The 25,242-nt window shown below is 37.2% G+C and overlaps 8 protein-coding genes and 1 long non-coding RNA gene across 29 annotated transcripts in view; 6 read left to right on the forward strand and 3 right to left on the reverse strand.

Moving 5' to 3' along the window:
- The window catches only part of LOC125502040 (WD repeat-containing protein 19-like), a 50,870-nt gene extending 25,862 nt beyond the window's left edge, over positions 1-25,008 (forward strand). For 3 of the 6 annotated variants that reach the window (XM_048659537.1, XM_048659536.1, XM_048659538.1), the window contains 2 exons: positions 23,931-24,007; positions 24,166-25,008. In XM_048659537.1, coding sequence (XP_048515494.1) covers positions 23,931-24,007; positions 24,166-24,289 — 201 coding nt within the window. In that variant the 3' untranslated portion in view covers positions 24,290-25,008. Of the gene's footprint in view, positions 1-22,651; positions 23,218-23,284; positions 23,411-23,492; positions 23,768-23,930; positions 24,008-24,165 lie in introns of those variants that run through there. The other 3 variants (XM_048659535.1, XM_048659533.1, XM_048659534.1) reach the window with 3 other exon arrangements.
- Positions 4,206-8,890, reverse strand: LOC105684923 (metallo-beta-lactamase domain-containing protein 1). Of its 2 annotated transcripts, none has more exons than XM_012398665.3 (7): positions 8,592-8,890; positions 8,305-8,469; positions 8,140-8,247; positions 7,867-8,083; positions 4,800-5,446; positions 4,519-4,722; positions 4,206-4,415 (listed from the first exon to the last, which is right to left on the reverse strand). In XM_012398665.3, exons 1-4 carry the CDS (start codon positions 8,740-8,742, stop codon positions 7,878-7,880), a joined length of 630 nt encoding a protein of 209 aa, XP_012254088.2. In that variant the 5' UTR covers positions 8,743-8,890; the 3' UTR covers positions 4,206-4,415; positions 4,519-4,722; positions 4,800-5,446; positions 7,867-7,877. The 2 variants fall into 2 exon arrangements, with proteins under 2 accessions (XP_012254088.2, XP_012254089.2); XM_012398666.3 differs by having other exon boundaries at positions 8,140-8,226; positions 8,592-8,839.
- LOC105684918 (carcinine transporter) lies at positions 4,295-7,880 on the forward strand. Its single transcript, XM_012398651.3, has 11 exons — positions 4,295-4,435; positions 4,537-4,755; positions 4,821-4,988; positions 5,075-5,178; positions 5,270-5,424; positions 5,597-5,765; positions 5,842-6,090; positions 6,161-6,375; positions 7,014-7,195; positions 7,289-7,467; positions 7,528-7,880. The coding sequence occupies exons 1-11, from the start codon at positions 4,373-4,375 to the stop codon at positions 7,766-7,768; spliced, it is 1,944 nt and encodes a 647-aa protein (XP_012254074.1). The 5' UTR covers positions 4,295-4,372; the 3' UTR covers positions 7,769-7,880.
- LOC105684919 (FAD-dependent oxidoreductase domain-containing protein 1) lies at positions 8,928-11,241 on the forward strand. The gene is made up of 7 exons (XM_012398652.3): positions 8,928-9,240; positions 9,359-9,673; positions 9,739-10,245; positions 10,322-10,467; positions 10,531-10,617; positions 10,685-10,835; positions 10,918-11,241. Exons 1-7 carry the CDS (start codon positions 9,151-9,153, stop codon positions 11,170-11,172), a joined length of 1,551 nt encoding a protein of 516 aa, XP_012254075.2. The 5' UTR covers positions 8,928-9,150; the 3' UTR covers positions 11,173-11,241.
- Positions 11,574-12,320, forward strand: LOC105684924 (28S ribosomal protein S14, mitochondrial). Its single transcript, XM_012398667.3, has 3 exons — positions 11,574-11,732; positions 11,849-11,989; positions 12,066-12,320. Exons 1-3 carry the CDS (start codon positions 11,658-11,660, stop codon positions 12,246-12,248), a joined length of 399 nt encoding a protein of 132 aa, XP_012254090.2. The 5' UTR covers positions 11,574-11,657; the 3' UTR covers positions 12,249-12,320.
- On the forward strand, positions 12,448-14,079 carry LOC105684922 (dTTP/UTP pyrophosphatase). Of its 4 annotated transcripts, none has more exons than XM_048659529.1 (4): positions 12,496-12,800; positions 12,914-13,155; positions 13,226-13,372; positions 13,459-14,079. In XM_048659529.1, exons 1-4 carry the CDS (start codon positions 12,561-12,563, stop codon positions 13,607-13,609), a joined length of 780 nt encoding a protein of 259 aa, XP_048515486.1. In that variant the 5' UTR covers positions 12,496-12,560; the 3' UTR covers positions 13,610-14,079. The 4 variants fall into 4 exon arrangements, with proteins under 4 accessions (XP_048515489.1, XP_048515486.1, XP_048515487.1 ...); XM_048659530.1 differs by having other exon boundaries at positions 12,496-12,797; XM_012398661.3 differs by having other exon boundaries at positions 12,502-12,695.
- Positions 14,171-17,957, reverse strand: LOC105684920 (L-lactate dehydrogenase (cytochrome)). Of its 3 annotated transcripts, XM_012398657.3 has the most exons (3): positions 16,139-16,153; positions 15,898-16,023; positions 14,171-15,534 (listed from the first exon to the last, which is right to left on the reverse strand). In XM_012398657.3, exon 3 carries the CDS (start codon positions 15,528-15,530, stop codon positions 14,919-14,921), a length of 612 nt encoding a protein of 203 aa, XP_012254080.2. In that variant the 5' UTR covers positions 15,531-15,534; positions 15,898-16,023; positions 16,139-16,153; the 3' UTR covers positions 14,171-14,918. The 3 variants fall into 3 exon arrangements, with proteins under 3 accessions (XP_012254080.2, XP_012254076.2, XP_012254077.2); XM_012398653.3 differs by lacking the exons at positions 15,898-16,023; positions 16,139-16,153 and adding an exon at positions 17,819-17,957; XM_012398654.2 differs by lacking the exons at positions 15,898-16,023; positions 16,139-16,153 and adding an exon at positions 15,685-15,826.
- LOC105684925 lies at positions 15,171-19,608 on the forward strand. Of its 5 annotated transcripts, none has more exons than XR_007279854.1 (4): positions 15,171-15,313; positions 15,387-17,939; positions 18,013-18,770; positions 18,855-19,608. It is a non-coding gene; the product is annotated as an uncharacterized LOC105684925 (long non-coding RNA). The 5 variants fall into 5 exon arrangements; XR_007279857.1 differs by having other exon boundaries at positions 15,387-17,933; XR_007279855.1 differs by having other exon boundaries at positions 15,387-16,454; positions 17,695-18,770.
- On the reverse strand, positions 20,653-22,094 carry LOC125502041. 6 transcript variants are annotated; one of them, XR_007279849.1, is made up of 3 exons: positions 21,783-22,053; positions 21,223-21,518; positions 20,653-21,148 (listed from the first exon to the last, which is right to left on the reverse strand). XR_007279849.1 is itself a non-coding variant. In XM_048659541.1 (3 exons), the coding sequence occupies exons 1-2, from the start codon at positions 21,851-21,853 to the stop codon at positions 21,293-21,295; spliced, it is 297 nt and encodes a 98-aa protein (XP_048515498.1). In that variant the 5' UTR covers positions 21,854-22,065; the 3' UTR covers positions 20,653-21,148; positions 21,251-21,292. The 6 variants fall into 6 exon arrangements, 3 of the variants coding, with proteins under 3 accessions (XP_048515498.1, XP_048515497.1, XP_048515496.1); XR_007279848.1 differs by having other exon boundaries at positions 21,214-21,518; positions 21,783-22,052; XM_048659541.1 differs by having other exon boundaries at positions 21,251-21,518; positions 21,783-22,065.
- Positions 25,009-25,242: the final 234 nt, after the last annotated feature.

Genomic DNA, 25,242 nt, shown 5'->3' on the forward strand with positions numbered 1-25,242 from the left:
GGAGCATAAGGAGAAAGACGGCTGGAATTCTTACGTCTAATTCGACGGTTAGCTGTGTTTTTCCTTTTATATCATTTTTTCCTTCTCTTTCTATTTTATCGTCAGATCGAGCGCGAGTTTGTGTTTTTGTATGGATACATTAGAATATCAGTGAGTTTGATTTGTCGTGTCGATAAGTTTGATGATCTATGATGAGAATGAAACACAGTGGCGCGATGAATATGAATATAGTATGTTTGTAAGATGTTAAACCATTTGTTACGAGAAGAAAAATAATGATAATAATAATAATAATAATAAATAAATAAATAATAAATAATACCTAAATAAATAACCTTATAAACATAAATAATTGAATAAAAACTAATGAGAAAACAAATGTTTAAACTACAAGCACAAAAAGTAGTGAAGTTTCTTAGTAACGGGTGGTTACGCCAATGAAATGTGTCTGTGATGATAGAATGTACGGTATATTAGAATAAAAATTAGTGTGAATGTGAATTAATGAATATTGATAATTTGAATGTTTGAAAAGCGATAGGAATCCAATTTTCACTTGTTAATGATACTGGTAGGGTCGAGTAAATTTACGAAAACAAAGAACAGCAAAAAAGCCCAATGGATGATGATTGATGTATGCGTTTATGTTGTTCCGTGTGTGATTTATTATCCGGTACTATCAATGATTCATTAAAACAAAAAATATTGACATGATTTCTTTCTTTCCACAATACCAAAATTTCATTATAGTTCTCAATTTATTTTTTTTCATTTTTCCTCCAAAACACAAACGTCTTCTCTCAACCTACCTGCGAATTAGAATTAAGCAATGATTCAAAGACAAATATGATTTATGAAACAACTAACAAAACTTCCAAAACTAACGAAAAAAAATCTTTAATAAACGCATCGTGATAAAATTTCTTATCAATCTTATAAAAAACTATTTTTTTTTTTGTTCCTTTTCAGCAATGGAAAGCTTTTTTGTTACATCTGGGCGTTTTTCCTTTCTTTTCCTATTATTATTGCAATTATTAATTTAACTCCTATCGATATAAGCATTGCCTAATATTCATTCAAAGATTTATACTGTAAGTGCCTGAATGGTCCTGCAAACGTTAAGAAAGAACATTTGGTGAAACTCAAACTTATATCGAGGTGTCTTTAAAGACGCTAAAAATAAACCGATTACTACGTAAGAGCCCAATGCATTCCAACAAAAAAAAATATTCTATCAATATTATCGCATAAGTTATGAATTATTGAAAAAAGAAATAGAATGTTCAATTTGTTTCGTAAATTTCGACGAACTTGAACAAGCGAGACACTCTTCTGTCGCCTAAGATTTTTCCCTTTCGGTTGTTGATATTCTATTTGAAGCCAATGAAGGCGAATAATCATTGTGAGTTATACAATCATACCGTGACATTGTGTCGTGACCTGTTAGGCATATTATAAATTTAAACAAAAATGAATGACATTTTACCTTTATTTCACAAGTATCGTCAGTGAATTTTAATTGAAATTAGCAAAACGTTTGTCATCTAGCGTAATATAGGAAGAGAAAAAAGTTGAAAACAAAAAGATGAATAAGAATTCGAAGGAATATTTTAATGTCTTTTGCTTACAAAATAAAATCTCTTTATATATCTACTTGCTTATCTCGGCGTACGATATATTCGAAATCATTTTTCTAACACTTTATACATGTGTAGTAACTATGATACATTTCCATCATACGTGGTTAAAACTGACTAAATTCAATCGGTTGCTTCTGAAGTTGGGCAACAAGGGGAAAGAAAATGAATTTAATGGCCAAAAAAATTAAGATAGAGAAGAATTGTGAAAACTCTACATATCTAACGGTCCCGATCAGCATTCACGCATATTATTAAAAACGTATGATCAAAGAATGATGATCAACGATCAATTTTTCATTTTATACCAACTTCATTGTATGGCTTTTTTTCAACTACCGTGTGCACGATGATCGTCGTCTCGTCAACCAATTATTCGTACAATCGGCACCAAAACTGACAATCAGGATCATCGAATTCCTTTATAAGTTTGAAGTCAGGAAATTTGAGATTTCGTACATCATTTCTAAATTATCAAAACGATTCTGAATGAAAGTTTCAATTCTTTCCATTTTTCACTCCTATGATTAGATTTCATCTGGTTAGTCTGGCAAATTTTTTGGAACGAGCAACTCGATAAATAAAAATGTGAGGCACTCATGAGAAATATGATTTCTCTTCTTTTTTTTCTAAATGACGTATAATGCCGAAAGTATCAAATGAATGAATTACATTGTATCAATGGTGGAACGTAGGGTGTAAATGATGTGCGATAGAAAAATAAAAGGGAAACAAAAAAGGTATTTTGAAAATCTACATCGCTGTAGGATTATTCGACACATGCTAAAACAAACAAAAATTGAATCGAGCGATGAATAACGTACTGAATTTTTATAGGGTAAAGACAAAAGAAAATTATAATATTGTTATTAAAAATTTTGAATCCGGTAATACAATCGGATAAAGGGAGACTCTTAAAGGTCGTTGGCGTGGTGATATAATTTGGAGTTCCAATTTATATAGAGTATGGACAGAAAAAGTAACTGATGGATTGACTGATTGATTGATTGAGTAAAATGATGTTTACGAAAGTGAAAGCTGTACGTAATCAATGATTGACAAGTGTAAGAGTTTCGTGTACTATTCAATCTGTCGAGAACGAATTTAATATTTGCCTGATATAGGCACCTATACTATGTATAAGAAAACGGGGCTGAAGAACGAATAAATAATGTTTTGGAAATAAAAGAAAATGAAAAATAAACGAAGATATAAAAATCCATGAAAGCCTGTTTGATAAAATAATAATAATAGAGCTGCCCCTGACTAGTTTGAGTTGAAAAATGACTATAACGACGACGAGGACGAGGAGCCTGAAGACATTCCTATTTAGTCAATAAAATAAAATTAAAAAATTTAATAATCTTTGGTTTTGTTGAGACTGATTATTATCACGACAATGACGGTGACGATGGTAAAAAACTCTCATTTCCTTACCTATTATTTTTTTGTTCGAAGAACTAAAATGAAAATAAAATGAAATAAGTGAAACAATGGTGAACTACTAAAATAACTTTCATAGTTTAAATCGAAAAATTGGGTATTGTATACCTAGGGAATGAAAAAATGGAAGGAAATGAGATCGGGGAGACGAGAGACACACTTCAACAACAATTTCTAAAATTAGACAAAACAAATTTTGTTGCCAAACTCCGAAACCCTTCGACCATATATTTTTAAACGAAAGAAGTGACAACAGAATAATTTTTTTTAAGAGATTTAAAGAAAATTGGTAAATATAGAGACACACATGCGTGGTACAAGCGTCGTCCTAAATTTCGGCAAGTTTTTTATAACAATATTTAAAATTGTTGATGTAATGAAGTGAAAAAACAGAAAAAATAAGGAGATATAGCGACGGAGTAAATGTAAAATCGGCTTTGAATTTGATTGAAAATAATCGATTAAATTGTAGTGTCATACGGAAAAATCAATGATTATATTTATAATATCGACGATATTGTTTTTTTGACAAAATTTCGCCTGTAGTACCATCTCAGATAATTTTGCGTTATAATTTGGATACGTGTTGATTATGGAAAGAAAATGTTTGAGAGAGAGTAATGAACACAGTAATGAGTATTATTATTGTAAACACTTCTGTGTTCATACCGAATTCAAAAAATACAACACAATAAGACACACTCATACACTTTTTTGTTTGCTTGTAGCGAAAAAATATCAAGAATCTATAAACCAAACGAAGAAATGAATAGGAAACAATAAGCTGATATTATAATAAAGAAACATTCTTGAAGTAAAATAATTGATCTCCATCATTCCTTCTTTTTAACTCTCTATCTATCTATCTATCTGTCTATACCGAGCAGAAATCAATCCTCTATAATGCAATGTGTCAGCATTGTCCCTAATCTTTTTTAAGTACCTTTTACTGACCTAATTCAATTAATGTGAGACACTTCCGTGACCGTTGACTGGAGAATGGATATTTATTTCATGCAATCGCCCCGCCGTTCGCATCTTTTCCAAAGTTGAAAAATATATCAAACTCCAGTGTTCGTTTTATCTACGAACGTGCGAATGAATAGAATAAAGTTATAAGTTGTATTGGCTTATGTGAAGAATTTTACAACGAACGTTTATTGCATAAGAAGGATTTTAAGACACAGAAATATTTGAGACCATTATATACGCATAGATCTAGATAACTCACTCTCTTCTAAGGCTTCCTTGAGGTTTCAGTAGCCTGGCATCAGAACTACACCAGGGGCGTGATGAATATTCAAGATAACTCGTTGCCGGAGGATAGGCAAGTACCTTCCGTCAAAGAAGACGATGTGAGTAAAATTTTTAGGCAATTAGTGATTTGTAAGTTCATTCAATACCGATAAAAAACTTTGAAACGAATTCAATTACTCACCAAACTGCTTTGCGACAGGACGCATTTGACCTCGATGACCTTCTGCCTATTGTCGGGGAATTTGGAAGGTACCAAAGGCTACTGTTGTGGTTTGTTTGTCTTCCGGCTTGTCTGCCGTGTGGATTTTGTGCCTTCAATCAACTCTTCATGGCCGATACTCCGCCCCACTGGTGTAAGGTTCCAGGACTTGAGGGACTCGACTCACTGCAAAGAAGACACCTTGCCATACCCACACAGGTACAAATGACCAATGTCATAACGTTTTTCAATTCTAAATTTACCTGAAGATAATCAATCTGTAGGAAGACAATGAGACGTATAGCCGCTGCATGCGTTACAACGTGGACTGGAAGACTCCAGAGATGATAATGACAGAGAATTTTTTGCCAAACTTATCGTGGACCGTAATACCCTGTGATTACGGCTGGGAGTACGATGAATCAGACGTAACATCTTCGATCGTGGTAGATGTAAGTACAGCCAGAAAATTTATCTCCGAAGAAAAAAAAGTACAATATGGAGAATCGTAAAATGGGCTTCCTTTCACTCTTTACAGTTCGATTTAGTCTGTGAACATTCAATCTACCCTACGATTGGATTAGTTGCACTTAACACTGGAGGGCCGATCGGAGTTTATTTATTCGGGATGTTGAATGATAGGTGGGGTGCTTTTTTCCTATCAGTGTACAATAGTTTTTGCTCAGTTAGAGCAAAATTAGCTACCTTATCATAGTGATTATTTTTGAAGCAGGATTGGACGCAGACTGTCTTTTTTCACCTGTCTTGCAACATTGATAACTGGAGGGTTTTTGACTTCAATGGCAAGTTCATTCTGGACGTGGGCAGCAACTCGTGTCGTCGTGGGACTGACGATACCAGCAATATATCAAATACCATTCATCATTTGTAAGAGCACTAGGAGAATAAGCTAGAAACAAAGAAAACACATGCAATGAAAAAAGAACCAGTACAAATGTTTATTCGTTGACCAAACGAGTTATTGACAGTTGATATATCTCAATTATCCTCTCAACTTGAAAAACCGCGGATTTACATATCATCTTTCGATTATTTACAGCTCTCGAACTCGTCGGTCCAAATTACCGGTCCTTTGTCACCGTCATGACATGCACTTTCTATACAATTGGACTCTGCATGCTCGCAGGAGTGACCTATCTAGTCCGAGACTGGAGGCTCTTGGCTTTAACAACAAGCGCTCCGTTTCTTTTATATTTCATATACTGGTGGTGAGTGAAATTGTATATTTACGTCAACACTGTACGCGCATATTTAATGAAAAAGTAAGAGACAATGTGTCCAAAGGTTTCTTCCAGAGTCACCGCGGTGGCTGTTAGCCAAAGGTAGACTTGAAGAGGCTAATAAAATTCTTGAAACTTTAGCCAGAGTCAATGGAAAAGAACTTCCAATATCTTTCACACAAAAATTAAAACAGCGGATGACCATGTCTCGCTCCAAGAGTGAAGAGGAACGCTTGCGTAGCGGTCCTAGCGTCTTGGCTCTGTTCAAAACTCCAAATATGAGGCTAAAAACTTGTCTGATCACTCTAAACTGGTAACTGAAATTAATTTAGCAATATCGTTGGCTTTAAAAGATATTTGAGAATTCAGAATCTTCATTTCAGGTTTGCTAACAACATGGTTTACGTCGGTCTTTCCTATTACGGCCCAGCCCTTGGTAGCGAGGAACATTTGAGTTTTCTTTTTTCTTCATTAGCTGAAATTCCTAGTTATATGGCTTGCTGGGTGGTTATGGATCGCTGGGGAAGACGCTGGCCACTGTGTCTCTGCATGGTTGTTGCTGGAGCTTCTTGTATAGCAACGGTCCTTCTCCCCCCTGGTGTGTACAAGGTTGATTTTCGATCGAATGTTCTATCGCAGAGCTCGCGCCAATGTTCAGTAGACTGACAGACTGATTTTACTTATTATCGAATTGTGAACGCTGATATTTAACGCACATCATAAATGATTGAGAGTCTCCAACATCGCTTTTCAGTTGTAATTCTTATTAATCGCGAACCATGTCTTCTGTGATTGGTGAAAAAAGGTACTCGACGAATTGAAAACGAAAAGAGATTCGAAATCAAAAAAAAGTGGGAACGAAGTGATTAACAATAATTGGTGTATAGAAAAAGAAACGGTCGATTTTGGCATGCAGAAATGCAACAATTTCCTCTAAATTGACTGTTACAAATTTCTATAATATTTTTGCAGTTGAGGTACCGACAAGAGACTAAGATAACGTCATCGTCAATAAACAAACGGAAGACGATGTTGAAGAGTTCATTCATCTTCCTCCTCCTGCTCCTTGGCGCGAGCTAAAATACTACCAAACTGCTCGTCAGCTACTACGCCGCAGGGATTTCTATTCCAGAAAGAATATCTACAACGAATGAAAGTAAAAAATTACTCAATATCCTACCTATGAAAATCAAATTGAAAAGCGATACATCACGCTTATTTCAATTTTTTTTGCAGATGCAGTTACCGCTACGCTGATACTTTTCCTTTTATCAAAATCAGCAATATCAGCTTCGTTTCTGATCATCTATCCGTTTGCTGGGGAACTCTACCCGACTCAACTGAGAGGCATTGCAATTGGCTTCTCTGCTTATGTCAGTGGTTTAGGACTTATTATTATCCCTTTCATAACGTACTTGGTAGGTTTTCAAAAGTGAGAAAAAATCAGAACTTCAAAGAGTGCGTGAGGAAGTTTGAAACTTCAATTAGCTCAGCTTGTACCTTTTTATCAGGGCACAGAGAATCTTGTCCTACCTCTAATAATCTTAGGGGTAGTCGCGATGATTGGAGGGCTGTCAGGACTTCGCTTACCAGAGACATTACACCACCGTCTTCCTCAAACTGTTGAAGAAGGAGAATTGTTCGGAAGAGATTGGACATGCACGGATTGTATGAGATGCATACCAAAGAAGTAAGTTACTCAAAGACATCAGCTGAAGAAATTAGAATTTTACTCATCTTTTATTCTCAGGCCCTTGTCAACAACAACCTCGTATCAAGATCTTTCGACTGGTGAGACGGTGGAAATGAAGCCAATACCCGATACAACTTTTCCACCAATTTCGAAACAAACCTCCGAGGACACCCCTCTCAATACAATGAGAGAATCCCGCGATTCCCACACTAGCATGAGAAGGCTTGTTCGACAATCCAGCGTAATGGATACGCAGAGAGATTCGGACGGAGCTATGAAAATGACCTACTGGTTTTAGACAGCAATTTTTGCACGTAGAGAATTGAAAACTAAACGTGTGAGTGAAAAACGGCCAGTTTGTAAAGTAGAATAATTATTAAATAATTAAAATATTACCCGTTTATCATCTATGTTGTTTCCAATATTTGTTTTTCTAAAAAAGCGACTTGCACACTAGTTTTCTTGAACATGGCTCCATGTCCAGGAATTATCCAGTCAGCATACTTCAATATTCTAAGGCGTGTCAAAGCCTGAACTTTACGCAGCTGAAGAGTTCCCAAATTTTGCCACAATGCAGGGTTTGTTATATCCTCTTCCTTCTCAAACAAATCACCTGTGTAAGAAATACAATGCTGAATCTATACCAAGTTTTCCACGTTGTAAATTTACCTGTTAACGCATATTTCACGGAATCATTTTCTACTAGGACTGTGACATCTTCGTGAGTGTGTCCAGGAGTTGCGGTCACCCGAACGCCTTTGCAGAGTATATAATCTTCTAACAGGACAGTAAAATGGTAACTTCAAACTGTAGGAGATGTCATTTCTCTCTTACCTTGTTCAATTTGTTTGTCATAGAAACTTGTTTTTTGTTGAACACTATAGCCAACAATGTGCTCTGCATTTGTGAATAAATTGTTGTTACCGATGTGATCGGCGTGACTGTGCGTACAGACAACATAGTGAATGTTCGATGGAAGAATACCATGTCGCAGCAGCGCTGAAAAACAAAAATTGATTATGAAAAAAAAAACAGCCAAATTTGGGTGAAAAATCGAGAATGAAGGGCTTAGAGCACTGGCTTAGAGCTAGTTAGAGCTATAATAGTGTACGCCACTCTACCGTCTTCTAGTCGACTGCGATCCCATGCTGTCATTGTATCCACGATGATATTTTTCTGAGCCTTTATCAGAGTGCACGTGCAGTTTGCCTCCATTATTTTATTATTGATCTGTCTTGAATAACCGTCAAAAAGAACGAAGATCTCACACATTCTGGAAAAATAGCTTCGCGTTTGTCGTAGGACTTGATATTTGTCTATTAGACACGTAACGCCACCGGTAACAGAATTCTTCTATCTTCGATTGCGTTTTGCACCCGCGTGGTATAGTAGTGTAATACGTATGTAGTACCAACACTGATCTCTATACATACTAACTTAGTATAGAGATCAGTGAGTACCAACGAATTTAAATCAGAAGAATTGAAATAGCTGCGTTTTATGAAATGGAATAATGTAATGTTAACGGCATTGGAGTTACAATAGGCAACAAAAAATTATTTTACAAAGAAATATTTATTGTCAAATTACGATCTAAATGAGCCAAGTTTCAATCAAAACTCAGCTCATTTAGCCCCAAATCAACAAAAATTATCAAACCTTAAATTGCACCAAACAAATATGTTTCGTCACGTACTCTGGTCCAGGCCACTGGTAAAGTTTGATATTACCGGTATCCACCCACGAACTTTAAACTTCACCACTTCCCAGGTGAATCTGCTTATAGTTTTGAACGAAAATACTTTTTCATAACCTTTAACTCAGACTGCAGTATAATTTAAATGATTCCAATCATAACACTCAATAATTTTTCTCCATTATTTTTCAGTGCTTAAACAAGGATGATCGAAAGGATGATCAAAAGGACGATCTAAAGGCCAATTATATGTCGGATCCCAATCACCCGATGACTCGAATTATCAATGCTTTCAAATATGACATGGCAGTATTTCGACACAAATTTACAGCATCGAAAGAGGGACTAGAGAGCGACAATCTTGACGGAGATGTTCCGCTGAACTTTCCTGTGGAATGCGACGTGATTGTAATCGGAGGTGGAATGATAGGTAGTTGTATCGGATATTGGCTAAAACAAACCGCGTTAGGGGGACTGCGTGTAATTGTTGTGGAAAAAGATCCTACGGTAAATGTAAAGCAATTTATTTTTCTTTGAACTCAAATTGAATTTAGACTTTTTTTTGTTCGTAGTACCGAAATTCCTCTTCAGTTCTTTCGGGGGGTTGTCTGAGGCAGCAATTTTCTCTGGAGGAAAACATTGAGATGTCCCTTTTTGGTGCTGAATTTATCCGAAAAACGAATGTAGCACTTAAAGTGGATGGGGCAGAACCCTTGGATATGAATTATCATCCTTATGGGCACTTATGCCTTGCTTCAGAAGATCAGGCAGAGGCTATGGAGAATAATTGTGCGCTGCAGAACTCTTTGGGTGCACAGAACTTGATTTATTCGTTGGAGAAGCTACGGGAAAAATTTCCGTGGATAAATTTAGACGGTGTTGCTCTTGGCTGTTACGGACTTCAAAACTCTGGATGGTTCGATTCAGCCACGTTTTTGTATGCACTTAAACGCAAGGCTTTGAATTTGGGAACAGAATTCGTTACTGCTGAGGCACTAGGATTTGAGTTCAACTACAACAGCTCTATTTCTATGTCCGGAATTCCTGAAGGGGAATACTTTGGCATCGATAAGCTCGTGGTAGGTGCAGAACAATACTGTCATTATCAAAATTTCCTGAAATCCCGTGTAAATGACAAATTTGTATCAACTTCAGGTTAGAACGCAGTCTGGCAAAACCAGAAGCATTAAATTTGCCATTGCTGTGGTTGCGACTGGTGTTGCTAGTGGTAGTTTTCTTAAAAACGCGAGGATTGGTGAAGGCCCTGGAATTCTGAGCGTCCCTATGCAAATAGAACCTAGGTTGGTGTTCAATTCTCTATCAGATAGTCTGACATCGGTTACGAATTTCTCTTAACTGTTCAGGAAACGGTACGAGTACTATTTTCACTGTCCAGAAGGGCCAGGGCTGAATACTCCAATGACCATTGATCCTTCTGGAGTTTATTTCAGGTAAAACATGCCGAGTCAATGATTTTTTCGTCCTCACATTGTGGCAACACATTTTGATTTCCAACAGAAGGGTAGGATTAGCTGGTCATTACGTGGTCGGCCGATCACCGGCATTCAAAGAACAAACTGACAATGACTTGGAAAGTGAGCAAGAATTTTTTAGGAATCATATTCGACCTATCTTGAAACGTAGAGTTGCAAGATTTGAAAACTTGGAGGTAAATTTAAGTTCAGAAAAAGCATTTCCGACATGAAAAAATTTGTTTCGGTGAAAATCCGGTGAAATTCTTTTTTTCACAGTTGAAGCATTCATGGTCCCATGCTTATGATTACAACAACTTTGATAATACTGGAATACTTGGTATGCATCCATACTACCATAATCTCTACATAGCGACTGGATTCACTGGTTATGGAGCACAACATGCTCCAGCTGTTGCTCAAGCCATCACAGATCTCATCATAGATGCAAGATTTACGAAACTCAATTTAGCTAGATTAAGCTTTGATAGACTTATAACCCTCGAACCAATCATGGAAGAAATGTGTTTCTGAAACGATACGATCCCAAAGAAAGTAGTTAAAATTCAATCCATCATGTAAATAAACTGATTGTCCAGTGAACTAGTTTTTGCCTGATTGGGCAATAATATTATGCACATTGTAACAGTTAACGTAATTATTCAATTTTTAGTCCATGCTTGTTGATTGAAAATGCTATGCTCAATGATCGTCTCTGCTCTGTGATTTTTAAACTATAACGATTCTTAGCATTGAGAGTAGATAAGGTATCTCAATGTTCTTAGCACCGTCGAAGGGGAATCATATTTACATATGTATGTATGTATGTAGTACGTCGTTATCTCTCCATAGAGCACGGAACTATACCATATACATATGCATATGTATGTATACACCGTAGATGGTATAGTTTCGTATAATATACATATGTATACACGGAATACCATCAGTGTACAGTGCCACATACGAGACGGAGAAGCAGACGACGCTGGAATTCAACACTGTTCAATACTTTGACGATGTCCACATTGGGGATCGGCGTCACAGCTCTGTCAAAATTCGTTTGGAAAGCCCCTAAACTTGCTGGATTTGGGGTAAATTCATTTCAGTTACGAAGTGCTGAAAACCCGTCTCGATCTTACATCAATTTTTCTAATAGTAGATGAAGAAAGTCGATTGCTAACCTACAATTTTCTTGTTTTGTATTCAGTTTCAACAAGTCCGTAACAAATGGGTTGGGTGGAAGATGATTCGCGACGTTAAGCGGAGAAAAATGGTGCAAGAACATGCTCCTGAAAGATTACGAGTTAATTCGTTGCGAAAAAACACTATTTTGCCTTTGGAGCTACGGGTGAGTTGGTATCAAAGCTCTATTATCCACTTCTCTGGTTGACCCATTTGATGTTCATATTATCATTATCTTGTAGGAAATCGTAGACCAGGAGATCGCTGCTTTTCCAAGGGACTCTTGCTTTGTTAGAATTCGGAATCGTTGCGTCATTACTTCTAGAGCTAGAAGTGTTATTCCGAGGTGGAGACTCTCCAGAATTATGTTTAGGCATCTCGCTGATTACAATCAACTTTCTGGCGTGCAACGTGCAATGTGGTAGTCGAGTGTTTTGTTTAACAATTAATTCGTAGCAAGTTTTTTTTTCCCATAATAAAGTTGTAAAACCCTTTAATCAGCTGCAATTTTTTTTTCTAAATAATTCACGGTTTGTTTTACCGGTTGACAAATTCGTGAGCATCGGCAAATTGGAACCGAGGGATGGCGCCACACTTGCCAAGTTGGAGCAAGTTTAGAGCGTTTTAAGTGGCTGGATAACAGCCCAAATAAACTTCATATTCATTCAAGTTTAGAATGTGTATAGTACACATGCTCTCGGAGGGGAGGATACCACAATCAATGATAACGTTGATTGATGATTTTCGTCAGAAATAATCGGCTTGAAAATACTTTTTTCATCATGTTGGAATCCACCAGGGAGATCCTTTCCGTCCGGGGGTTTATTTTGGCTAGCGGATCCCCAAGACGTAAGGAATTAATCGAAAATTTGGTAAGACAGCATACGAGCACATGGTACTTCAGTGTGTTTGTAATCAAGTCACATGGCGTCACGCGATGTGTGAAAGCTCTGATGAAAGTCGAAAATTCAACGGTGGTATTTTTCTTCCTTATCTAACTTGTCATGATTTTCTACGATTTCGCAATTTTGCAGTTACATGCTTCATTCTCCAACTTCATTATTTACATTTGTATTATTTTTTTTCAAAGGGGTTAAATCCAGAAATAGTTTCATCGAGATATGACGAAAATCTTGACAGAAATGACTACAAATCGCATGGAGATTTCGTCCAGGATCTTGCGTACTTCAAAGTGATGGAGGTATACGATCGCTTGAAGAACGACAATGAGAAACCATTCCTTATAATTGGCGCAGATACAATCGTCACCATAGGGGCACAGATTTACGGGAAACCTAAGGACTCTTCCGACGCTGTCAGGATGTTATCTATGTAAGTAATACGAAATATAAACATTCATGGATGCAAGATAATAGTACAAGAGATGACATGATGCTTTCAGCCTCGCTGGACAAACACATACCGTTTACACTGGAGTATTTCTTAAAACAATGTTTAAAGAGGTCAAATTTTTTGAAAAAACTGACGTGAAGTTCGGCGATATTAAAATTGAACAAATAGAAGCCTATGTCAAGACCGGAGAGCCATTGTTAGTGGTTTCTTGTTTTTTTTTTATGCTTTCCAGAATCCTATGTAGGTACTCAACTTTGATGTTACTTTGTTAACCTTTCACAGAGACAAAGCTGGAGGGTATGGTATCCAAGGTGTGGGTGGCTGCCTTGTGGAAAGTATAAACGGGGACTTTTTCACTGTAATGGGCCTTCCGCTATTTAAGTTAACAAAGCACCTCAATGAAATCTGTACTAGTGGTTTTTGTGACCAATAATCGTGTGAGTACTTGAATTATTATATAATGTAAACAAAGAACTTTATCAAGTTTTAATCGTCATGCAATGCACCTAGTATAATTGATGACACCTAAAACTCTTTACGGAGATCGAAGGTAGAATCGGCAAAAAAACATCTTTCATGCTGATGTAATTCTTTGTTCAGTGTTGTAAAACGAAACTTGCATACACACCCATCCATAGTTTCATCCGAAACCGCATGAACCTGATATTTTGGTGTGACGGTTCACCGCGATATCTCGTTACAAAATTAATACGAAAAAAAGAATAATAATAAAAACAATCGCCTGCAAATTAATATCAGTCATTAATTAGTACTACGTAATGTTCAATATATCTATGGTACGTACGTACATGCATAATGTACTCAACGATATCTTACAATTAGCATCTTCAGAAGAAATTGATGTAATCTCAAAATAAAATGATTAAATGAAAGTTTTCATAATATGATGAATATATGACATATGAATAGATTCCTTTCATTCATCGCCTATCTTACAAATATCTTCTTATTGCGCAATTCCAAATATGCAAGGTTTCTCAGTAATGAGCATTTTTATTGTGAATATTAACCATGGAACACATGTACAAGTAAGAGTGAGTAGAAAAAAAGAAACAAATATAATGCAGAAATTATTTTTTGCGGATAAAATGGAACAAAAAGAATTAAGTTTAAAAAAATAATCGCAGCTATATAATATGATAAAGACACATTATTATACATCTAATACTGCAGGGTTTCGTACAAAGACACAGATGGCTGTAGTCTTACTAGTGAGTCTCGCTATCTTCCTCTCATATAGCTATGAGTCTCGAATATGCTCCCAACCAGACCAAGTACAAATCTTCAGTCAACGTTGTCGATCATGTACACCAAATGGGGTCGTGCCATCAGACCTCATATTCCTCCGCGCGCACGCGTGTTCGAGCTTATTGTGTGAGTAAATTAAATGTGTGCTGCAGTCATGTAGCGAGAGAAACTGATGAATAATTATTTATAATCATCTCTCCAATATTCGTTCATTGCAGCTAATCGTGCAACCTTAGATAATAACGATTTTAATAATAGGAAAGTATTGTAAATCGTGACGTTCCTTTCCTTCCGTAAAGCAAGTCTTATCATTAAATATGAACTAATTTACTAGTAAAAATAAATAATTCAATTCGAGGGTGTCTGCCATCTCTTGCAACGTTATCATTGTAACCAATTCAAATATCTCCACCAGGAAATACTTGAGATAATTTTTTCCACTTTTGGATTACCTCTGTTCTTTTGGGAGAGCTTCAGAGACCGAAGACTTTGACGCCACCAGCTACTCTGAATATCCTTTCATCAGGTGGTAATTCTCCGATCAAATATCTCTCTAGTATTTTTTGAGCAAATTTCGAATGCCCAGCCCCTGTAAATGCCAACGTTGCATCCCGCCCTGCGTATTCCAAAAGCACATCATCACCTCCCGGATGATTTTTTATAAAGGATGTGCAGTCATAGACATAGTCATATATGGCAAACCAGCAGTCGTCAGGTGTATCGTGCCACGCCATTTCGTCGAGGGAAATTGTCCTGAGATCTGCAGAACTCATTCCATCAGACATGTCCAAACTGTTATCAGTTTTCTGAAGCCCATTCTTATTCTCTAATCGATTATTGTCGTTCTCCATGTTCTCCGAATCGCCAGGTATAACTTTTGCCAACATATTATTTCTCTTTTTACTTGATTGTTTGTCTAACTTCTCTACTTTTTCCTGCAGAGTTTCGCTGCTATCTTCTGAGTTAGTTAAAATATCTTGAAGAGATTTTACCACCATGCTCAACATCCCGGTTCCTCGTCCACCACCCCTGGATCCTGAGACAACGCCTGCAGGATCTACTGTCAAGGTCCTGATGTTCATCATAGTTCTGAAGATAGAAAATTCAGAGCAAAGATTAAAATCTTATGCCATTAAATCGTTCCGAATCACTTTCAACGCTAATTAACGCCTTATGATTTTGATGGACAAGAATCGTTTTGCAAATTCGCGAACATCATAATAAGTTATGGAGACGTACGTTGATAAAGGGGAAGATTTCGCATCCGACTGTTGTTCCAACGACATTTCAAGGAGGACTGAATTATTCAACCAGTAGAACAACTGACAGGTGGATAACTAATAAGCACTCGATTTCACATGAAAGAACATCCGCGTGTCCGTGTATCATTTCTACATGCGAATGTAACGCACGACATACACTTACAATCATATTTGTATATAATTCTATTACCGGTTGAAACCCGAAGCATGCGTGAGGTTCTTGGCTTACTAATGCCGTAATCCAATATTCACGAAATTTGTCGCCCTGCAGTCATCGATGAATCCCGCACCAGGTGATCGAATATATTCGACATCGCTACTTAATCGCAGTAAAGAAAAAAAATAATGAAGCTATATCCGAAATCATACAAGCGGTTTAGAATTTCAATGTACTTTTATAAATACTTATTCTCATCAAAAGCCGTACCTACCAATCGTATTTTTTTCCTTATTTTTAGCTAAACAAATTCGCGTTCGAATACTTTTCCTGAATAATTCTGAGGAGTATTTCAATTATTTGATTATAAAGATCAGACTTTATGTGAACGCACTAATATCGTATCGCTTATAAAATGCTGATGAATAGCGAGAGATCTGATGTTTTATATGCTTCGGGCACTTTGCATTTGACCCCCACTTCTTTTTACGTGTATTCCCTAGATAAATAACAAGTGTGTGATATCGAGTAAAATGTTTTGGCGATTACATGGGCCATAAACAAACTTGATACGGCAGTGGCAAAAAATGGTTTGTAATTTTCTGTTTTATTTTCACCCTCACTTCTGCTACTGGTTTATCACCTGGTACTAAATTTAGTTTAGCTAATTATAATCACCCTCTGTTATGTTAACTCAAGATTTTCACATTAATTCACTGAAAAAATTGAAACCAAATGGCTCTTTTAAATCGTTTTTATGATTACACGGCCTCGTTGCTTCAATTTCTCATATCTGCCTATCAATCCTCTCTGCTGATTCAATCAAATTGCTCAATTTTATTCACTTTATTTTTCATCTGACATTCTATTGATTGGTTTGATATGCTGTTCTTTTTTGGCATTCAGTTACATCTGTTGCTGTCGTAATTGTATATATGTTTTTACTTTTGATTTTCCGTCTATTATTGCCAGACTTATTTTTCAAAACAAACTTGTCGTTCCATTTTTTGTGCGTAATTTATTCGCATGATTCTCCAGTGATTATTGTAGATTTTAGTTCAATATATCTATGATTTTAGCGATAATTGCATATTTTACATCGTATTTCATCTCGCAAAAATGTGGTATCGTGTATTAAGATAATGGTAACGTTGGTTGTTGCACGTTTTCGAATCGAACGAAACTATTTCTTATTGTATGTATATGATATTATTTGCAACAGCATAGATATATTGCGATAGTGATATTCTTAAATTGTAGGGCAACAACATTACTTTTAAACGTCACGAATCCGGATGACGATAATGATTACGTTAATTACATTCAAATCTACGTGATATTATTCCTCATTGTTCAAAATAATACTGGATACCCTTCTAGAATATGTACGTACGTACATCGTAGTCACTGATGCTGAATTTCCCTAATGTTTCATCATTATCAGCACTGAGTTTGCTTCTTATATAAATGCGATAAGCTTCCCAATATTTATGCAACGATTATATCTTGTAACGAGCATTATTAGGCAAATGTATTACAACACATTGGCATATAGAGAATGGCTTGTCCACGGTTATCTTTTTGGAGGGTAAACACGGTCAACGACTTTATTGATATTGTATTCAAAGACTATCGTTGGTGCTTATTAATATTTTTCTCCTTGTAGTTTTCTATAGTTTATAATCAAATACCAACGTCAAGCACGCAAGCAACGGCAAGCCCCCCAGATCAGGAAAAATTCAAAGAATTCATTTGATTTATTATCTCTTCTAAGCCGTGACATACGGCAATATGCCGATGTGATTCTCTTCACTCCGATGCCGTTTTCAGGTTGCCTGCATGTTAGAGGCCTCCGTACAGCTCTGTGCAACATGATGCAACTATTCTTTGGCTCGGGAAAACCAAGGGAATTTTATTCTACTTCTGGAAGACATGGATCGAACAGGACTCGTACCTCATGCTGCAGGTACACTCCAAGCGGTTTCGTTCCGGACTGGAATCATCCCGCACAAAGACCTGACAAGGGGTGAACATGTAGGCTTCTGCTTTCAATCGAAATGTCTGGAATTGTACAAGTATCTATTCCAATATCCCTTCTGCTAGTATGAATTCGCCTGTAACAATCACTGATACTTCCATCCTTTGTAGTGAGCAGGTTCGAGAAGTTTTCCTCCAAAACGCCTCGGCGTAGCGCTGTTTTTGTTCAGATGATAGACTGGGGCTCCTAAGAGAAGAATCGTTAAGGTTAGGAAAACACCAAAGCACGACAAGTATAGACATCTGAACAAAGAGGATCTGGAGGATAAATTGGCGCGTAGAGAATCTCACTGCTTCAGATTTGAGGTACAAGAAAGAAATGCAATGCGAACTTCTGAAATCAAAATATATAGAAGGAGCGTGAGAAATTATTCGAAAGAAAATCCAAATCCTCATCACATATTTTAAGAAAATTCCAAGGCTATAGGCTTACCGTTTTTTCGGACTGAAAGGTAAAGTATTCCCCAGAATAATTCCAGAGAGCTTTCTCTACCTGAAGAAGCGTATCGGCCAAGGAGTCGTCAATCAAATTGAGCTAGTGTAAAATCCCATCGATATATCTTTGATTTTTAACTTTTTCGATCGATTAATTGGCGATAACTCGATCAATTTCATAGATGGAATTAGTCTGCTTGCAGATTCGGATTCCTGAGATCAGAATACATGAAGATAGCGTGATAGACCCTTCAAAAAAAAATCTGAATCTTCATCTCAAATTTTAAGAATATTCCAAGGCTATAGGCTTACCGTTTTTTCGGACTGAAAGGTGAAGTATTTGCCAGAATAATTCCAGGACGCTTAACCTACGTTAAAAATGCGCAACAAACACGAAGCCGTCGATCAAATTGAGCTGGCATCAGATCCCAACGGTATATCCTCAATTTTTTACTTTTTCAATCGATTATTTGGCGATAACTCGATCAATTTCATAGATGGAATTATTCTGCTTTCAGATTTGGATTCCTGAGACCAGAATACATAGGAATATCATGGAAAACTTCATGAAAAAAATTCGGAATCATCATCTCAAATTTTGAGAAAACTCCAAGGCTATAGACTTACCGTTTTTTTGGGGTACAAAGTGAAGTATTTGCCAAATCAGTTCCGGGACGCTTTCCTACGCAAAATCGCAAAATCGCGTATCAAACACGAAGTCATTCATTAGATTCGGCTCGTTTTAAATTCCATCGAGACACTCAGATCAATTAGGACTTGTACCAGATGCTATCGGTTAACTCAAAGGGGTTTTATTTCGGGCAGGAATCCTCCCGAACAAATACCTGACAAATTATAGTTGAGATTCATCATATTTCCTTACCACTCTCTCATTTTATTTTTCAGGAGAGCATTGGGGCATCGAGATCACTAAGGCAACGGTGGCAACACACCCGCATAGAAAATACAAGACTATCCTCGATGCATTCACACAACTGGACTTTACAATATCCTGCAGTTTGGTGATCTATACTTCCAATTATTATGTGTTCCGAGTGGATAATTACGTACAAATGAACGATAATGTATACCTCTTGTATCTTAGAGAATAAGAAATGAATAATTGAATATTAATTGAAATGAAACTATCGTCCATACTCTTGTAACGCATTGATCATGAGTATACAAAAATGAATTTATATTGTTCATTGCAAAGTCTCAATATGTATTCTTGACGATTGATTTATTAATAAAAACTCTCTGTAACTAATACGTCGATTGTTCAGTCCTTAATAATTACATCCCTGTATGCATCATGAGATGATATCCACGTTGGTGATGTATTCATGCGTGCATCATATCATACATCATCACATGCATGCATGCGTATCAGATCACATTGAATCACAACCGGAAGTGATAATGCAGAGCTCTAGAATATCGGCCCTGAAGATTGGAAGTTTGCCCAAAAGTAGGTATTTGTATCAGGAGAACATGAAACCCGAGGAGGTGGTCCGAAACTTGGTGCCTCATCATGTGCATGCATTCAATCCTTCATGATTATTTCTAGTCTGATAGAGAGAGTGACTGATTCTTTGCAGGACTAACTATATGCCTGCCTATGTATTTATTTATTCAATAAATCGTGAATAAAAGAGAAACAGAATAATTTCTAGCTTTAGAACAGCGTTTCCGAAGTTTCGAAGTTAGGCTAAAAATTTTTCTGGGTATTAGGAGAACAGACAAACCGAGGAGGTATTTCGAAATTTTAAATTTGGGCCAAAAAATTTTCCGGGTATCAGGAGAACAGGAAAACCGAGGAGGTATTCCGAGACCTGGTGCCTCATCATGTGCATGCGTTCCACCCTGTTCATCTATTCCTATCATGAAAGAGAGAGAGACTGATACATTGCAGGACTGACTGTATGCATGCCTGTGCCTTTGATCGATGAATCATGCTTCAAACCGGAAGTGATAATGCAGAGCTCTAGAATACCGGCCCTGAAAATTGAAAGTTTGCCGAAAAGTGGAGATTTGTATCAGGAGAACAGAAAACCCGAGGAGGTGGTCCGAAACTTAGTGCCTCATCATGTGCATGCATTCAATCCTTCATGATTATTTCTAGTCTGATAGAGAGAGCGACTGATTCTTTGCCTGCCTGTTTATCCGATCATTCAATAATTCATGCATAGAAAAGTTCCGAGCCATTATGTTGTATTATTCTTCATCACTTGCCTGCTCACTATTCGTCATTCTAGGTCTCGACATGTCAATGTGTGATGGTTCCAGGGGTGTAAATAATAGGATACAAGTATTCAGTTTGAAAATAGCCTGTCATTTATTCATGAGTTATGCAAGGAATACATTCAGCATACATACATTATTCAAATAATTATTGAAAACTTTGCAATATCTTTCACAAGATCTATAATGTTCATTTCAATGATACAATATTGCCCCGGTAATTCAAATGAATAGAACTTATGAATACATTGCATAAAGACTTATTCGCATACATCAACTATTCGACGCTATGCATGTGTATGATAATTATTTTGCAATTTTCAAACTGGCAGGTGTAAGCACACTTTCTGTTCTAGGTAAGGAGATGCTCGTCAGAAAGTGCTGATACCGGATAAATAGCGCACAGAAATTGGTTGACCATCCTCCACTCAGGATTTTGCGAATCGAATCTGCAAGTTGAAGGAGCGGTGGCAATTCTCCCTTCAGTACAACCTTATCGTCAGAGTTTCCTTCTCTGAGTTGGTTTACGATCATTTGATTAGAGCATCCTTGTATTCGAAATAAAAAACTGAAACCAAAATAGAGATCATGCTTATATTAGTCATAAAAGACACTGATATTATGCAACAACACCTTGCCTACATCCCTCTCGTCTTGCTGTAGCACCTACAGTCATGCTCCATAGATATACTTGGCGTTATTATGAACCCAGTTATCCTCTCCGAGTCGAATCACCAGCCAAACATGTTTCTTGTACCTTGAAACTGTCGCAGTAAGATTCTCTTTGCCTCACTTGGAGTTTACCAGCAGCATCTGGTACGAGTCCTGTTTGATCTGTGTCTTCTAGCGTAGAATATAATTTCCTTGGTTTGAATAGCTGATATATAGCTGCACCATGTTGCACAGAGCTGTATGGAGGCCTCCAAGATGCAGGTAACCTGGAAATGGCATCGGAGCAAAGAGAATCACATCGTTAAGAAGAAAACCCAGATCCTCGTCTCTCGACTGGCCAGTGAATCTTTTCTAAGCTCATCTGTTGGGCTTGGGGCACTCCTTGTGTCTTGTACGCCCTGTTGGAAAATTTTTCAAGATTCCAGTCCGAGAATAGAGTACGCTGCACTTTGTGCATGTCACCGAGTGTCACGCAATAGAGATTATGAATTAAATCAATTCGCATACATTTCCCTGATCTGGGAGGTTACCTGCAAACGTCATTTGCGCGTGGAGCCACACACGTCAAGATGAACAAGAGAGACCATAAAGATGCACCCATTCCAATTGATTTGTCAATTACCGCATCTTTCCATGGCCCTGGGAGCGTTTTCTGATATGCAACTAGAGTTACACCATCCCAGATTTATTCTGAATTTGTTTCTGATTCTTCTTAATATTCTCTACTTTTTTCCAATTTTTTCTAATTTTTTTTGATTTTTTCTGATTTTTTCTGATTTTTTCCGATTTTTTCCGATTTTTTAATTAATTATTTGAATTTTCCGCGTATTTCTCTGGGCGCCGCCATTTTCTCTAAGCTCCGCCCACCGCGAGTACAGCTAGCGCCATGTGGCGGATTTTTTGTGAACTAACCCCTAGAAAAACGGGAAAGTTTTGACCCTCCTTCAAGCAGAACCGGAAAAGTATTGACCACTATTTTTCTCGGCTCCGCCCAGCGCGAGTACAGCTAGCGCCATGTGGCGGAATTTTCGTGAACTAAAATCCCAGGTTTCTTGCCCCTTGACGTCAGGCAATGTGTTGCGTGAAAGAGACGTATTTCCTGGTCAATACCTTTCCGGTTTTGGAAAAAAGCAAAAGTTTTGACCCTTCTTCAGAGAAAAAAACGCGAAAGTTTTGACCCTCCTTGCAGCGAAACCTGAAAAGTATTGACCACTTTTTCGAGCAAAAAAACTAGAAAGTTTTGACCCTCTCTGCAGCGAAACCTGAAAAGTATTGACCACTTTTCCGAGCAAAAAAACGAGAAAGTTTTGACCCTCCTGGCACTAAAATCCCCGCAAAAGTATTGACCGACCCCAAATATTCGAGGAAAACCAAAAAATTAACGACTACTGCCTCCGATTTCCGAGGAAAACCGAAGAATCCCGACTGACTCCGAAGCGACGAAATTTTTAAAAATTTGGAAAAAATCGGAAAAAATCAGAAAAAAATAGAAAAAAATTAGAAAACGATCAGGAATTAATCCAGGAGGATATAAAATCATGAGGCGCATCGAAGGACTCGTGGAGATGTGCTCATTGAATAAATAATTCAAAAATGGAGAAAAAACCGATTAAATACTGGGAAAAACCTTAACATGAATTTAAGATAAAGTGACATTGCCTGCATATTATTGGACCCTAGCAGGACATAGATGGGATCCTGTTATTGATTAAAAATAATTTTTTCAATTATATTTCTTCAGGTGTTTGCCAAGAAATGAATTACGACAACACACGGTGAACATGGGGTGAATCAACTATGCCATTCGAACTTGATACAACCTGACTTTGTCACTCATTGGGAAGACGAGATCCCTGGGTCCCTCTGAACATAATTTGAACAATAATACGCTGCGGTGATGTAGTTGTTTTGATCATAGCATGACCGGTGCTGCTGATTCATTTTTCCTAGGAGGAATTATCGTAGGTAAAGTTGGTCCATCGTCGATATGCTTTGACCACTTGTTACAAGGTGCTTCAATTTGCTTGGTTAGCTTTGCTTTAGGACGCCGATCAACGCCTGGAGGCTACAGAGATAGAGGTCAAGAGACAACGTCGACAACACCGGAAGACTTGACAAGGTTATCCAAGTGTCAGGAAGGATGTTCTTCTTCATGATGGTGAAGAATTCAATTCAAACAAACGGAGTATAATTGCCACCGAACAAATTCCATTCTCTCAAATGGCCTAATTCCATTTCAGATATCGTTCCAATTTCAACATCGACGGTAATAGAATGCCATAGAGCCGGACTGAAGCATGCAGCGTTCAACTTTATGCGGCCTGAATACCAAACGCAAATCCATGCCAACTGTAGCAAAAAAATTGAAGCGATCGTGAGGAAGGCTCCAAAGACAAAGGATCCTGAAGCTGAGAATGAGCCATTGACACCTTGTCCTTATTGCAAAAATAAATTACCTGAGACGAAAGTCATGTGTGACAAATGCAAGAGCACCATACCTTTTTTCATTGCTACGGTAAACTGTTTTAGTAATTATCAACCACCAGTGGTGGTTTAGATCTGAAGATTCGTACCAATGCTAAATAATCTGATAGTTAAACTATATCTTTGCCATGGTGTGAAATAATAATTCTTTGTTTCGAAATTTATGAATTTCAATGAAATTTATTCTCACTCAGGGTCGTCACCTTCTCAAAGAAGACTTTACAGCTTGTCCACAATATGAGTTTCCCAAAATCGCAACTGAGTTCCTGCGGTGAGTGAATCCCAGTTCTTTTTTATTTCTTGCATTGATTCATTAGTTCTGTGGCAAAGAATTTGTGAATTTTTCTCCAAAGTTCGTCACATTATCCATCTGCAAACTGTTTCTATTTTTTGTCAGAGGTGTTGACAGTTATTTTCGTTTTTTTTCAGAATCATCGAAAGTGAAGAAGTTTGTCCAATGTGTACGGAACATGTGGATCCAAATATGGTGTCATCGAGCATCGGCATTCATTCATTCCTCGATGCACAAGATACCAATGTTAAAAAGGTTTAGAGTTTGTTCCAAACAAAGTGCGCTTACATCTAGAATAACTGTGCGAATTGTGAAAATACCATTCCTGATCCACAGCGACTCGTCGCATAGCCTATCAAAAAGGCAAGACTCAGCTATTATTATACAGTTGTAACTTGATGCCATAGCTCACTATTTTTCCATAAATCATACCTTAGTCTTAGACCAAAAAGTTAGTACATGGTAGGGAGTACAATCTATGGCATACACGGTCTAGATATCCTGAACAGATGCTGATCTATCGAATCGAAGATAATACATAGTAATAATTATTAAATTCCAGTCAAGCTTCCCTTTGATAATTTTTGATAACGAAAACCTGATATATTCAGCCATCGAGCAGAAGAATCGTGTCATTCAATCGTCGGGTGTTTATACTTGGTGACTCTCAGAAAACTTTGCTCAATTCTCATGATGAGTATCTCCGAGGAGGATACCTTGACAATTAAAGTTGAAATGCAAAGATCAGTTTACCTATAACATATTGTAAAAAATTAGGCGAGCACGTTTGACGTTAGGTATAGCTGAATTTGTTGATTGAATTAAGTGATTTGTCAAATTAATCAAGTTGCCGCTAGTTCGGTACTTAGAATAGCTAATAAATTTGATTATCTCGATTACTTTCGGTTGTAATTCAATTTCAGAGTGTCAGAATGATGTTTTGATGCTCAAAAAATACAGAAGAATACTACACAGTTCAATTTTTGTGAGTCTCTCATTTTCTCGTTTTTCCCTACTTTTCCCCATTTTTCCATAATTATTCATATTTTTTCTTTCATCTCCGGTTAATTAATCAGAGTCAAACCATCCCAGGTGTATTCCCAATTGTTTTTTAATTCTTTTCCAAATTTTTCCAATTTTTTCCCAGTTTTTAAAAATATTTTTCATTTGTGCCGCCCCTGGATGGGTGCGGGCGCGGTAAATTAATTGTCCGC

This window comes from Athalia rosae, chromosome 8, assembly GCF_917208135.1.
Source record: "Athalia rosae chromosome 8, iyAthRosa1.1, whole genome shotgun sequence".
Lineage (NCBI taxonomy): Eukaryota > Metazoa > Arthropoda > Insecta > Hymenoptera > Athaliidae > Athalia > Athalia rosae.

What these genes read in the sequence shown, in the direction of transcription:
- LOC105684918 (XM_012398651.3), top strand. Translation starts at nt 4,373, where the DNA reads ATGAATATTCAAGATAACTCGTTGCCGGAGGATAGGCAAGTACCTTCC. An exon ending in CATCTTCGATCGTGGTAGAT is followed by an intron (nt 4,989 to 5,074) that starts GTAAGTACAGCC and finishes CACTCTTTACAG; the next exon opens with TTCGATTTAGTCTGTGAACA. An exon ending in ATGAGATGCATACCAAAGAA is followed by an intron (nt 7,468 to 7,527) that starts GTAAGTTACTCA and finishes TTTTATTCTCAG; the next exon opens with GCCCTTGTCAACAACAACCT.
- LOC105684923 (XM_012398665.3), bottom strand. Translation starts at nt 8,742, where the DNA reads ATGTGTGAGATCTTCGTTCTTTTTGACGGTTATTCAAGACAGATCAAT. An exon ending in TCGCAGTCGACTAGAAGACG is followed by an intron (nt 8,470 to 8,591) that starts GTAGAGTGGCGT and finishes TTTGTTTTTCAG; the next exon opens with CGCTGCTGCGACATGGTATT. An exon ending in CGTGAAATATGCGTTAACAG is followed by an intron (nt 8,084 to 8,139) that starts GTAAATTTACAA and finishes TTTCTTACACAG; the next exon opens with GTGATTTGTTTGAGAAGGAA.
- LOC105684919 (XM_012398652.3), top strand. Translation starts at nt 9,151, where the DNA reads ATGTTTCGTCACGTACTCTGGTCCAGGCCACTGGTAAAGTTTGATATT. An exon ending in TTGGCATCGATAAGCTCGTG is followed by an intron (nt 10,246 to 10,321) that starts GTAGGTGCAGAA and finishes TATCAACTTCAG; the next exon opens with GTTAGAACGCAGTCTGGCAA. An exon ending in CAAGATTTGAAAACTTGGAG is followed by an intron (nt 10,836 to 10,917) that starts GTAAATTTAAGT and finishes TTTTTTTCACAG; the next exon opens with TTGAAGCATTCATGGTCCCA.
- LOC105684924 (XM_012398667.3), top strand. Translation starts at nt 11,658, where the DNA reads ATGTCCACATTGGGGATCGGCGTCACAGCTCTGTCAAAATTCGTTTGG. An exon ending in CTAAACTTGCTGGATTTGGG is followed by an intron (nt 11,733 to 11,848) that starts GTAAATTCATTT and finishes TTTTGTATTCAG; the next exon opens with TTTCAACAAGTCCGTAACAA. An exon ending in TTTTGCCTTTGGAGCTACGG is followed by an intron (nt 11,990 to 12,065) that starts GTGAGTTGGTAT and finishes ATTATCTTGTAG; the next exon opens with GAAATCGTAGACCAGGAGAT.
- LOC105684922 (XM_048659529.1), top strand. Translation starts at nt 12,561, where the DNA reads ATGATTTTCGTCAGAAATAATCGGCTTGAAAATACTTTTTTCATCATG. An exon ending in AAGTCGAAAATTCAACGGTG is followed by an intron (nt 12,801 to 12,913) that starts GTATTTTTCTTC and finishes TTTTTTTCAAAG; the next exon opens with GGGTTAAATCCAGAAATAGT. An exon ending in GTCAAGACCGGAGAGCCATT is followed by an intron (nt 13,373 to 13,458) that starts GTTAGTGGTTTC and finishes AACCTTTCACAG; the next exon opens with AGACAAAGCTGGAGGGTATG.
- LOC105684920 (XM_012398653.3), bottom strand. Translation starts at nt 17,898, where the DNA reads ATGTTCACCCCTTGTCAGGTCTTTGTGCGGGATGATTCCAGTCCGGAA. An exon ending in GAGTGTACCTGCAGCATGAG is followed by an intron (nt 15,535 to 17,818) that starts GTACGAGTCCTG and finishes TTCTATCTTCAG; the next exon opens with AACTATGATGAACATCAGGA.
- LOC125502041 (XM_048659539.1), bottom strand. Translation starts at nt 21,263, where the DNA reads ATGGAGCATGACTGTAGGTGCTACAGCAAGACGAGAGGGAT. An exon ending in TACAGCAAGACGAGAGGGAT is followed by an intron (nt 21,149 to 21,222) that starts GTAGGCAAGGTG and finishes TTTTGGTTTCAG; the next exon opens with TTTTTTATTTCGAATACAAG.